At 39.9% G+C, this 12210-nt stretch overlaps 1 protein-coding gene across 3 annotated transcripts in view; it reads left to right on the top strand.

The window, feature by feature from the left end:
- LOC138173591 (zinc finger protein 135-like) overlaps positions 1 to 12210 on the top strand; it is a 110286-nt gene that overhangs the window by 91569 nt on the left and 6507 nt on the right. For all 3 annotated transcript variants that reach the window (XM_069103633.1, XM_069103632.1, XM_069103631.1), the window contains 2 exons: positions 9429 to 9555; positions 10862 to 10957. In XM_069103633.1, the coding sequence (XP_068959734.1) occupies positions 9429 to 9555; positions 10862 to 10957 (223 nt within the window). The remainder of the gene's footprint in view (positions 1 to 9428; positions 9556 to 10861; positions 10958 to 12210) is intronic.

Genomic DNA, 12210 nt, shown 5'->3' with positions numbered 1-12210 from the left:
CTACAGCATATCCTTCCTCTTTTCTGACACTGCCACCAGCCTAGTGCAGGCCCATATCACCTCATGACTGGGCTATTAAGATAGACTGCTGGTGGGTCTACCTCCCTCAAGGCTCTGCCCACTCCAAGCCATTCTCCATTCAGTTACTACACTGTTTTCCTACAATGCAGTTCTAATCAGGTCACTCCTCTACTTTCCAGGCTTCCCTTAATTTACACTAAAATCCCACCTTCTGCAGGAAGCCTTCCCAAAATCCTTCTTTATCCTCTTGTCTTCCTTCTTTCAATCATTTCCTATTTCTTCTCTCCATAACTGGTTGGTGTGTATTTGTTTGCACACTGTCTCCCCCATTAGATTATAAATTACTTGAGGGCAGGGAGTATCTTTTGCATCTTTCCTTTTTGTTTCGCTAGTCCTTAGCATAGTGTTTTTTCACATAATTCAATAAAGGCAGTGAAAGGTGAAATGTGGGTAAGCAATGGACCATGAGTCAGATGTTTTAAACAAGAAATCAAAATAATAAAAATGCAAAAAGACAATTTTTTAATGCACATGATAGAGAATTATTCCCAAATATCAGAAAATCTAATAAAGTGAATCATATACTTCAGATGGAAATGAAAGACCAGCAAATTCCAAGTGCACTGACCAAACACACATTGTGCATGTAGCACCATGGGAATATAGATCACCACTCCCAAGTATCATTGTATTTTCTTTTTTTTTTTTTCAAAGCAAATTGGGATTAAGTAACTTGCCCAAGGTTACATGGACAGTTTTTTTTGTGTGGGTGGGTGTTAAGTATCTGAGGCCGGAACCTATCCTGGGTCCTCCCGACTCTGGGGCCGGCACTCTTACTCACTGTGCCATCTAGCTGCCCCAATCAGTGTATTTTCTGATCTATATAAAGGAACTATGCTTTCTCCATCACATTAATGTTATTTCTAGGTAACTAAATAACAGATTATGGATAATTTCTCTGCTTCCTGTGCTAATTTTGGCCTAACAATTAATACCAAGAAAATAGAGACTCTCCACCCTCCACCATGATCTGGTTTAAGCAATCAGGCATCTGCAGGTGGAGGGTACTAAGCCTGAAGGAAACAAATCTCGCAAACAAGTTCAACAGACAAAAAGCCAAAAAGAAACAAGGAGACCATAACCAGAAGCAGGGTTGTTATAGGGTCAGCCTTGCTTCTGGAGCCCATGAACCCACCATCACAGCCTCATGAACAATAGAATGTATGAGTCAAGGGTAGAATTTGGTAACCATCTTCTCCTGAATAAACAACAGTTACAGTATTATCTTTCCTATGTCCTATAATTTCTGCAGCCTTTGGAACATTGTCTGGCTTCTGCTTTCTCCATATTTTAGCTCCCAATTTTATTCTATTAGTAGAACCAAAACCCTTGAGTTCGTCTGATAGTTATTTTGGAAGGAGGATTAGTTTTCACAAGTGGTATTATTTCACAAGGAATAATGATCACTTGAACTATTCTATCATTTTTACAAAACTGTAGGGGGTATTCACCCAAATTTTGGAATGTCATAATAATTTCTCCTTGATAATTAGACTCTATTACTCCACTAATTACTCCACTAATACATTAGAATGTATTCCTTGAGCTACTAATCCTGATTTAGGTAAAATCTATCAAAAATAATTTTTAGAGATACACATATTACAGTGAAGATTTTTCTTATTTTTTTTCTATTCAACTAAAAGTCCTCTAAACAATATAAATCATATCCTACCGAAGCAGGTGTTCCTGGATACTGCACTGGGACATCTTGCCTCTTAGTCCAATACTCAATATTTGGAATTTTATGTGTTTTCTGCAGATTTGGGGTCATCATTCTGGCTAGAAGTGTACTTCTTCCCAGTCCTCTGATGGGAGTTCTATGTTTGAATTTATGAGTTACCATATGTAAGGAAGGCCTCTGCCCCAGTATCTATTAATGCCCTAGTTATAGTATTTGATCCATTTTTCCAATATATGGTCAAATTGATATGGGGTCTGTAATCCTGTCCATGTCTTCAATCTTAGCTGGGACTTGGTCAATTCCCTGTTCTCCCTATAGGTGTGATGAACTTGGACACAAGGATTCAGGAGGATCTGTAGAGGCAATTCTTACTTCCCTACTCCATCTAATATTAAGCCCCCTTTCTCAGTATGCTTTATATAGTTCATTAGTTGGAATATCATCTATTCTTCCAAAATCCAAAATCTACCCCTGCTCTCTGTAGAGCAATAGCAATTCTTTTCTTGCCAATCTATCTGACTTTGAGTATGCTATTTACTCTTCTCTCTCAAGGAAATTTATCTTTTTCCCATTCTCCTAAGTCACTTAACTGTGAAATCTTATCTAGCACCTCTGAAAGAGGGTGCCCGATCTCCCTAATTAGTAGAATCAGAATCAGGTGCTTATAACTAGAAGCAGCCATCTTCACTATGATATTTCTATGAGAAACTGGTAAGGGGATATCATGATACATATTTGCATCTCCCCCCATGATAACAGTTTTCATTACCTCTTCCTTTAACTTTCTCATACAGTCCCTAAGTGAATACTAGGGTCTTTCTTCACTGGGACACATAGAATCAGTGGAATACATTTATTGCATCAGTCTATGGCCATAGCTATGTAATGGGAATCTGAAGATCTTCCCTGCTGCTTGGCCCTTTGATAGCCTTAAGTGAATCTGAGAACCTTTTCTGATTTGAAAATGTACTCTGCCTCCTAATAGGCTGAATGTGGTCACATGGAGCCTATAGTGGGAGGCTTGTTTTTCAGGAATGCCCACACCTTGTTATTTTTATGATTGGGCAGTGGGTCAAGAGGGTTGTGACATTGTCTGAGCCAGGAGAAGGCTATATATACCCTGAGGTGAGGTTTAGCTTTGGGGCTCACTTTGGAAAGAGTTGTGTGATTTGGCCGGGTGAGACTCTGGGCAGCTGTTGAGCCCCCCAGCTTTGAAAACCCAGATGTTGGTGCTTTCCTCTTTGATAACTGTGACTAGGTATGGATGTAATGGTCAGACAGCTGGAAGCCCTGTCTGCTGATTTGTTTTTCTGTGTATTTTTTGTCTGCTTGTAACTTCTGTTTGTAATTTATGAAGTTCAGGGTGCTGACTTTTTCCTCTGAACTAGTTAAATGATATACGTTTAATTAAAGTAAGATTGTTAACCCATTTTGAGTTGCTTTCCTTTAGGAAAGCAGATCTAAGAACCTGTTCTAGCAGCCATCCTGGGTATGTTAGAGTGCTTGCTGCTACAAGCTAACAGATTGGTCATCTTGTTACCTCCTAGCATATGATGATCCCTAAAAGCTTACTGTACAAAAAGATTCTGACTAATACCTATATATTTCAAGCAATCCATGCTGGCTACCCATACTCCTCTGGCACCTTCATTACTCACTCTCATCATCTAAGACACTAATGATTCTCCCATCCTTTGGGTGAATCAACTTAATATATCAGTAACCTCCTGCTGAGTGAAATCCTCACTTATCTCCCTGAACTCTTTTTGGACCTTGTGATTCTCCCGCTTTCTTCTCAGTGTGGGATGAACTTGTGCCCTCATAAAAGCCTCCTTATCTAACTTTGTTTCATTTTCCTCCCATACATTCTTCTGTCAATTGTCACTGTGGCAACTAGGCTCAGCCTGTGCCAGAGTGGCATGCACCTTCCTTTTGTTAATTTTTTCCCTTCTTTTTCAGAAGCACAGCACCCTTCTTTTCTATCACCTGAGATTCTCTTCTGAAGGAGAATCCAAATGATGCAACATAGCCAACTCCCTTTCCATCTGAGCTTTCACTTCCAGCAGTTCATCTCTGCTTTTACATATAATATGGTAACCTGTTAGTAAAACCCAGCCTCACCAGTATCAAAAATGAAAAGGGTAAACTTACCTGCAATGAAGAGAAAATTAAAACAATAATTAGGAATTATTTTGCCCAATTATATGCCCATAAATTTGACAATCTTGGTGAAATGGATGAATATTTATGAAAGTGTAAATTGCCCAGATTAACAGAAGAGCAAGTAAAATACTTAAATAGTCCCATCTCAGAAAAAGAAATTAAACAGACCATCAATGAATTCTCTAGGAAAAAATCTCCAAGACCAGATGAATTTATAAGCAAATTCTATCAAACATTTAAAGAATAATTAATTCCAGTACATTATAGACTATTTGGGAAAACTGATGAAGAATGAGTCTTACCAAATTCTTTTTGTGATACAAACATGGTGCTGATACCTAAATTGGGAAAAGCCAAAACAGAGAAAGAATATTATAGACCAATTTCCCTAATGAATATAGATGAAAAAATTTTAAGTAAAATATTAGCAAGAACATTACAGCGATTTATCATGAGAATGATATACTTTGATCAGGTTCACTTCAGGAATGCAAGACTGGTTCAATATTAGGAAAACTATCAACACAATCGATTATATCAACAACAAAACTAATAGAAACCATGTGATTATCTCAATAGATGCAGAAAAAGCTTTTGACAAAATACAACATCCATTGATATTAAAAACACTAGAAAGCATAGGAATAAATGGAGTCTTCCTTAAAATAATAAATAGACTCTACCTGAAACCACCAGCAATTATTATATGTAATGGGGATGGGGCAGCCGGGTGGCGCAATAGAGCACTGGCCCTGGAGTCAGGAGAACCTGAGTTCAAATCCAGCCTCAGACACTTAACACAAAAACTAGCCGTGTGACCTTGGGCAGTCACTTAACCCCAATTGCCCTACCTTCCCCCCTCCAAAAAGCAAAATCTAACAAAACAAAATATATAATGGGGATAAGCTAGAAGCATTTCCAATAAGATCTGGGATGAAACAAGGATGTCCGCTATCACTCCTGTTATTAATTTGGTACTAGAAATGTTAGCTGTAGCAATAAGAGAAGAAAAAGAAACTGAAGTAATTAGAATAAACAAAGAAAAGACCAAGGTATGACTCTGCTGATAATATACTTAGAGAATCCTGGAGAATCAAGTACTTGATATATTTGAAATATAAATAGCTTTAGCAACATTGTAGGATATAAAATAAGCCCACATAAATCTTCAGCATTTATATACATATATATATACATATATATATATATATATGTATATATATATATATATATTCCTATAACAGCAAGAAATAGAAAGAGAAATTCCATTTAAAGTTATAGATGGTACAAAATATTTGGGAATCTACCTGCCAAAACAAACCCAGGAACTGTATGAACATAATTACAAAATACTTTTCACACAAATAAAGTCAGATCTAAATAATTGGAATAGGCTAAGCTGAGCTAATGTAATAAAAATGACGGTTTTACCTAAATTAGTTTACTATTTAGTGCTGTATCAATCAACATACCAAAAAATTATTTTAAAGAGCTAGAAAAAATAACGAAATACATTTGGAAGAACAAAAGGCCCAGAATGTCAAGGGAATTAATGAAAAGAAATGCTAAGGAAGGTGCCCTCACAATACCAGATTTTAAACTGTATTATAAAGCAGCAATTGTCAAAACCACTTGGTATTGGCTGAGAAATATAGTGGTGAATCAGTGGAATAGATTAGGGACACAAGGCACAGTAGTCAGTGACTATAGTAACCTACTGTTTGATAAACCCAAAGACTCCAGCTTCTGGGATAAGAACTCACTATTTGACAAAAATTGCTGGGAAAACTGGAAAATAGTATGGCAGAAATTGGGCATAGACCAATATCTTATACTGTATACCAAAATAAAGTCAAAATGGATTTACTATTTAGATATAAAGGCTGATGCTATATGCAATCTAGGAGAGCAAGGAATAGTTTACCTGTTATATTTATGGAGAAAGGAAGAATTTATGACCCAACAAGAGATAGAGAGCATTACAAAATGCAAAATGGGTAATTTTGATTACATTAAATTGAAAAGGTTTTGTACAAAGTCAGTGTAACCAATATTAGGAGGGAAGCAGAAAATTGGGAAAGAATTTTTAGAACTAGTGTCTCTGAAAAAGGCCTCATTTCTAAAATATAAAGAGAACTGAGTTAAATATATAAGAATACAAGTCATTCCCTGATTAATAAATTGTCAAAAACTATGAGCAGGCAGTTTTCAGAGGAAGAAATAAAAGACATCTATAAGCATATGAAAAAATTCTCCAAATCACTTTTGATTAGACAAATGTAAATGAAAAGAACTCTGAGGTACCACATCTCACCTGTCAGATTGGCTAATATGACAAAACCAGAAAATGACAAATGCTGGAAAAGATGTGGGAAAATTGGAACACTAATGCATTGCTGGTGGAGTTGTGAACTGATCCAACCATTCTGGAGAGCAATTTGGAACTATGCCCAAAGGGCTATAAAAATGTGCATACCCTTTGACCCAGCAATACCACTTCTAGGGCTGTATCCAAAAGAGACCTTACATGTGGAATTATACAAAAATATTTATTGCAGCTCTTTGTGGTGGCAAAGAATTGGAAATCAAGGGGATGCCCTTCAATTGGGGAATGGTTGAACAAGTTGTAGTATATGAATGTAATGGAATACTATTGTGCTATGGGACATGAGGAGCAGATGGACTTTAATACCTTGTAGAGGCTTATATAAACTGATGGTGAGTGAGGAGAGCAGAACCAGGAGAATAGTATACGCCATTGTGGACACTTCATATCTGTGATGACCAACTTGGATAGCCTGTGCTCTTCTCAGCAATGCAAGATTCTGGGACAAGTCCAAAAGACTCATGATGGAAAAGGCTCTCCATATCTAGAGAAAGAATTATGGAGTCTGAATGCAGATTGAAGCAGACCACTTGCTCTCTTTTTCATTTTGTTTTGTTTTTTCTTTCTCGTTGTTCACTCCATTGGTTATAATTCTTCTTTACAACTTAACAATGTTTAATGTGAAGGTATATGTAAATCCTATATCAGATTGCTTGCCGCCATGGTGGGGAGGGGATAAGTGAGGGAGGGGAAGAAAACTTGGAACTCAAAAACTTGTGGTACTGAATGTTGTAAAATAAAAGTAAATAAGTTTTTTTAAATTATATAAATAAATACAAAGAAAAACTAAATCCATAGGATAAACATTCTTAAATTTTCAATAAAATATATGTCTGATTAAAAATCAAATTCCTGGCCCACGAAGTCCTTAGTGTGGGAAACTGAGAACATTCTCTTATGAATGGCATAATAAATGATTTTATTTTTTATTAAAAAAAACCAGCATCTTCTATACACTCCTTTCAGTTCTTTCCCTGGTTTTATTTGTATTCCTTGCAAGTAGGTTTCTAAATCTCTCTGTTCTCCCTTCTGTAGCCTCTGTTTCTAGTTTTCACAGAGCCCTGAACTTTTAGCCCATTCCCTTGCTAGGAAGGAATACGGTAAATCCTTCCATCCTGCGTTATCCATTTCTTCTAAAGCCCTTCTGCCTCCAAATAGAGCTCTGATATTTCACAATCTCATCCTTGTCATCAAAATGTAGTGCCAATGCAATATTTACAGCAACTATGGCAATTATGAATATGCTGGCATAATTCTGAATTGCAAAATATAACAGACTCTCCATATAGAAGCCAGAAGCAAAACATTTGTTCAGACACCAGAAAGCCAAATTCCAACACCAGAAGACTGAATCCATCATAGCAACAAAGAAGTTAATACACCATAACACAACATAACACATGCCATACCTAGCTGTCTCCTTGCCCACGTCCTCTCCTCCCTCCAGTTCTAATTCCTCTGACTCCCAGCTTCCTCTCAGCTCTGTTCCACCCTTCAGCAAACACCTCCTGCCATAGGCTCCATGTGATTACATTCAGCCTATTAAGGCTGAAGAAAGATCCTCAAAGCAGGAAAGATCTTCAAATTCCCATTCCCATTTCAATAAGTTAGTATTGAATACTTTGATTTATTTGTAGTCTCATTGTATGATTAAGCTCTGTTCTTTTAGGTATACAGTTAAGCCAGACTAAATCTATGTTCAAGTCGAGGTTACCTATAAATTTAGTGAAGACATGGCTTGATAAGATTTTTTCATTTAGTAGCATATTATTTAGACTAAGACATATCTTCACAGGAATAAAATAATCATGGGATTATAAGACTCTTTTTAAAGATTACATTCCTCTTTCTATCTCCTAGAGAAATAGGTTGATAAACAGCTAGATCCTCACTCCAGTCTTACTGGATTAACTCCTTTCCCTCCTTGAGCAAGAGCTGAAGTGTAAGACAAGTAATGTAAACTTGAAGGGTTGGCTTTCCCTTTTTCTCAGCTGGAGGCCGGAGCGCGGCTGCTAACTACAACCAGAAGTTTATCTTTTCTACTATTTCTTCAAACTGTGGGCTCCTTTAAAGCAATGCTTTTGATCCATGTTCAAGCACCAAAAGAACATTAGAAGTCAAGGTACTTACATCGTGATCAGAAGAAGCAGCATGAGGACATTCCCAAGGTCTCTCTGAAGAACTCCACAGTGAGACACGGGGGACAATGAGCCTAGGCCCCGCAGCATGGTGTGCTGTGCCCGCATCGTGCAGGTTCAGAGCCACCTGCACCTCCAGTTGTCACACGGACTATCTGGAGCCTTCTGAGTTTGTGCTAGTCTGAGCTGGCCCAGTCACACACAGTCACTGGACCCTGACACAGGGATGTCACTCTGGTCCTCTTTGAGCCCAGAGAAAACCAGTGACCAACTATGTACCTAGATATTATAATAAAGAAATAGATACTAGTGACAAATAAAAGGAAGCATCAAGTGAAGGCATGGGATGCTTTGGTTGTGACGCATCACAGCCAGGACAGCCTCAGGCCTCGGTGTAACAACAGACGACTCTCCTTCCCTTGGCTGGAAAGTCTCATATCCATCAGGACAAGTCAAGTTTTCATTACTACCTCTGAGAATCCTTTTCATGTTTGATCTAGAGAAGACTTTGAACTAGATATTTTCTCTTTCTTTCCTCTCTCGTTTTTTTCACCCCAGCCCGACGCCCCACAAAATGTGGTCACTACCTTCTCACAAACTCTTCACAGAATTTTCTTTCTGACACATCACTATATCAGTTCTGATAAGGAAGAAAGTTCACATGTTCTCTCTTTTTCTTCCACAGATTCTCTTACCTCACAAATGGAACACACACTTTGTCTCAAACTCCATAGGGAGGCCCATTCTACAGGAAGACCTTAATCAACTTTATTCCAATTGACCATGTCCAAGGCTTTTTTTAGTGTCCCATTGGAGTCTTCATAATCATAGTTTCCAGTGTTGACTCTGATACTTACCAAGGACACAAACTTTGGTGAATCCCCCTTTCTGTGCTTCAGTTTCCTCCTCTTAATGAGTTAGACTGCATGAATCCTGGTCTTTTCCACTTTAAATCTTGTGACTTTTGATGGTTTAGGAGAGGGTGACATTCAAGGATGTGGCTGTGGACTTCACCCAGGAGGAATGGGGCCTCTTGGATCATCCTCAAAAAGAATTGTACAAGCAGATCATGCTCGAGAATGCCCAGAATCTGCTCTCCCTGGGTAAGGACACTTTTTCTGTCCACTCTTAATCTGCAATCAAAGGGAATAAATTCATTCCTGAGTGTGCTGGCTTTGGAGAATTTATCAATTACTAGAAAGTGGAAAGTGCAGGTCTCCTGTGTTCCAGAGACAGGGACCTCCTGCTGTCTGGTTTTCCTATAAAAGGTCAATACATTGGATAATGAGAACCTGGAGGTCTCCTGGTTGCTCCTGAAGCTGTCTGTTGCCGATTCTAGGCAGCTTGAGGTCCCAGATCAGATCAGTGTTGGAGCATCTCAGGTGTGGACGTAATCCCACATGATGTAGTCCAGCCTCTCCCTGGACATGAATTTTATCTGCCAAGTCTCTGAAATCTGCTCAGGCGCCTTTTCCCTGCACCCCTTCCTCTTTGGGATGGGCCAAATATTCAGGACATTCTTCCTGTGAGAAGCCTCAGTTTGTAGCTCCCAGCTTCTAGTTGTGCCTGTAGGGCACTGTTTGTCCTTTATCTTCCTTTATATTGCCCCAAATTCCAGCCCAGATGGTGGGAAAGGAAGGAAGGGAATAAGCATTTCTGTTCAACTGCTGTTCTCCAGCTCTTGTGCTAAGTGCTTCCTTTACAGTATGTTGTCATTAGGTGATATATCATTATCCCCATTTGACATTTGGGAAACCTGCAGCAAACAGAGGTTAAGTGACTAGTCCAGAGGCACACAGCTAGGAATTCTCTGAAGCTGGATTTAAATCCTGCCATTTCTGACTCCAGGCCCAGGGTTCTCTCCACCACCCTACAGCTATCTCTGATTTCTAAATAGGGGAAGCTACGCAGTGGTTCCCTCCTCCTATAAAAAAGGTGTAGGAAGATCAACTTTTCTGATCTTCTCCCCATCTCTTCCCAAAGCTCCCAAAAATAAATGCTATGGAAACCTTGCTTCGGGACATCTGGGAACCATCCTGTGCTCCTTGTTTGCAATCCCTATTGCTGGCAGGATTAACAGACTGGCCAAGAATCAGAATTTGCACTAACGGAGGTTCACTGAGTTCCCAGCCGGAGAATCTCACCTAAAGAGTCAAAGACTCCTGAATGAAGAGTCCCAAGGTTTTTATAGGTGAGGGAGTGAGGAGCAGGGGAGGGGACAGGCCAAAGCTGATTCTTTAAGATCTAATTTTCAGGAACTCAGGGCTTACCTGGCACATCCTATTTTGGTTTACTTGCATTACAAGCATTAATGGCAGAATAAGTCAGTCATGTGTGAACACTCTTTTCCCTAAAGGGAACTAAATGACAAATTTTTCTCCACCCTCCTCCCTGATTCCCCTTGCCCAGGGCTGCCAGTTCCCAGAGAAGATCTGATTTCTTATTTGGAGCAAAGGGAAGCCCCATGGCTGATGGAGCAAGAAGACCTGAGCAGCTGCCATCCAGGTGAGTCAGGTGAAAACAGGCATATGAAAGCTGTGATGACAAGAGGCTTCTAGATGTGGGGGTGAAGCAAGTACTAGATCTGGGGGCAGGAAGCCCTGACTTGGAATTCTTTTTGAGACACATTTTAGCAGTGAGATCCTGAACAAGTCATTGAACCCCCGAACCTCAGTTTCCTCATCCGTAAAATGGAGTTGGACATTGTGGCCTTTCAATGTCCTTCCAGTGATAAATCTCAGGTACTATAAAAAAAGTCATTTTTATTAGGGGGCATGGATCTCCACTGAAAGTGCAAAACGGGGTTAGACTTTCCAATATGGGCTCTTTCTTAGGCCTTCAAGTCAATAAATATTTATTAAATGCCTTCTATTTGCCAGACCCTCTACTAAGCACCAAGGATATAAAGAGATATAAGGTCCATCCCCTACTGTCCTGGAGCTCACAGGTGGGGGTAGGGGTACAGACAGCAATGTAGAAACCTGTCCTAGACAGGACAAATTCGAGCTCATTGAGAGACAGAAGGGACTAAAGTGAAGGAGGACTAGAAAGGCTTCTTATGGAAGGTGGGCTCTGACTGGGGCTTCAGGGAAGAGCATTCTGGCCATGGGGATGTGAGGAAAGCCTGGAGTCAGGAGGTGGAGAGTCCTGTTCACAGAACAGAAGGGAGGCCCATACCACTGGATGATAGCATATTTGGAGGGGAAATAAAGTGAAAGAAACCTAGAAGAGCAGCAGAGGGGTAGGTGGTGGAGAGCTTTTGTGGCCCCAGAGAGGATTTTATGTTTGATCCTTTTGCTAGGGATCCACAGGAGGTTGTGGAGTACATGGTGACAATGTCAGTACACAGCTTGATGAAGATAACCTTTGACAAGTGGGTGGAGAAATGACTGGAGTGAGGGGAGACTTGAGGGAGCTGAGCCAGCCACAGGTTCTTGTACTACCCCAGGTGTGAGGTGATTTGGGCCTGAACCAAGACAGTGGCCATGTTGGGAGAGAAGGGGGTGTATGGGGGACATGTTACCAAGGGGGAATCACAGGACTTTGCAGCAGACTGAATATGGGGGTCAGGACTGTGTGTGAGTCACTGAGGAGTGCATGACACTTCATTTGTGAGTCTGCAGTACTGGGAGGAAAGAAGGAAGATGGGAGGACTCGGGGGAAGAGAATGAATTTAGTTTCAAGAACCAGGAGAGAAGTGTCACTAAAACCAAGAGAGAGAGAGAGAGAGAGAGAGAGAGACAGAGAGAGAGAGAGAG

The sequence above is a fragment of the Petaurus breviceps genome, unplaced genomic scaffold (assembly GCF_028583685.1).
Source record: "Petaurus breviceps papuanus isolate PSGF00001 unplaced genomic scaffold, PetGlider_PUasm1.0 609, whole genome shotgun sequence".
Lineage (NCBI taxonomy): Eukaryota > Metazoa > Chordata > Mammalia > Diprotodontia > Petauridae > Petaurus > Petaurus breviceps.
The sequence above is the reverse complement of the archived record's forward strand: the minus strand, read 5'-3'. Positions and strand labels throughout refer to the sequence as shown.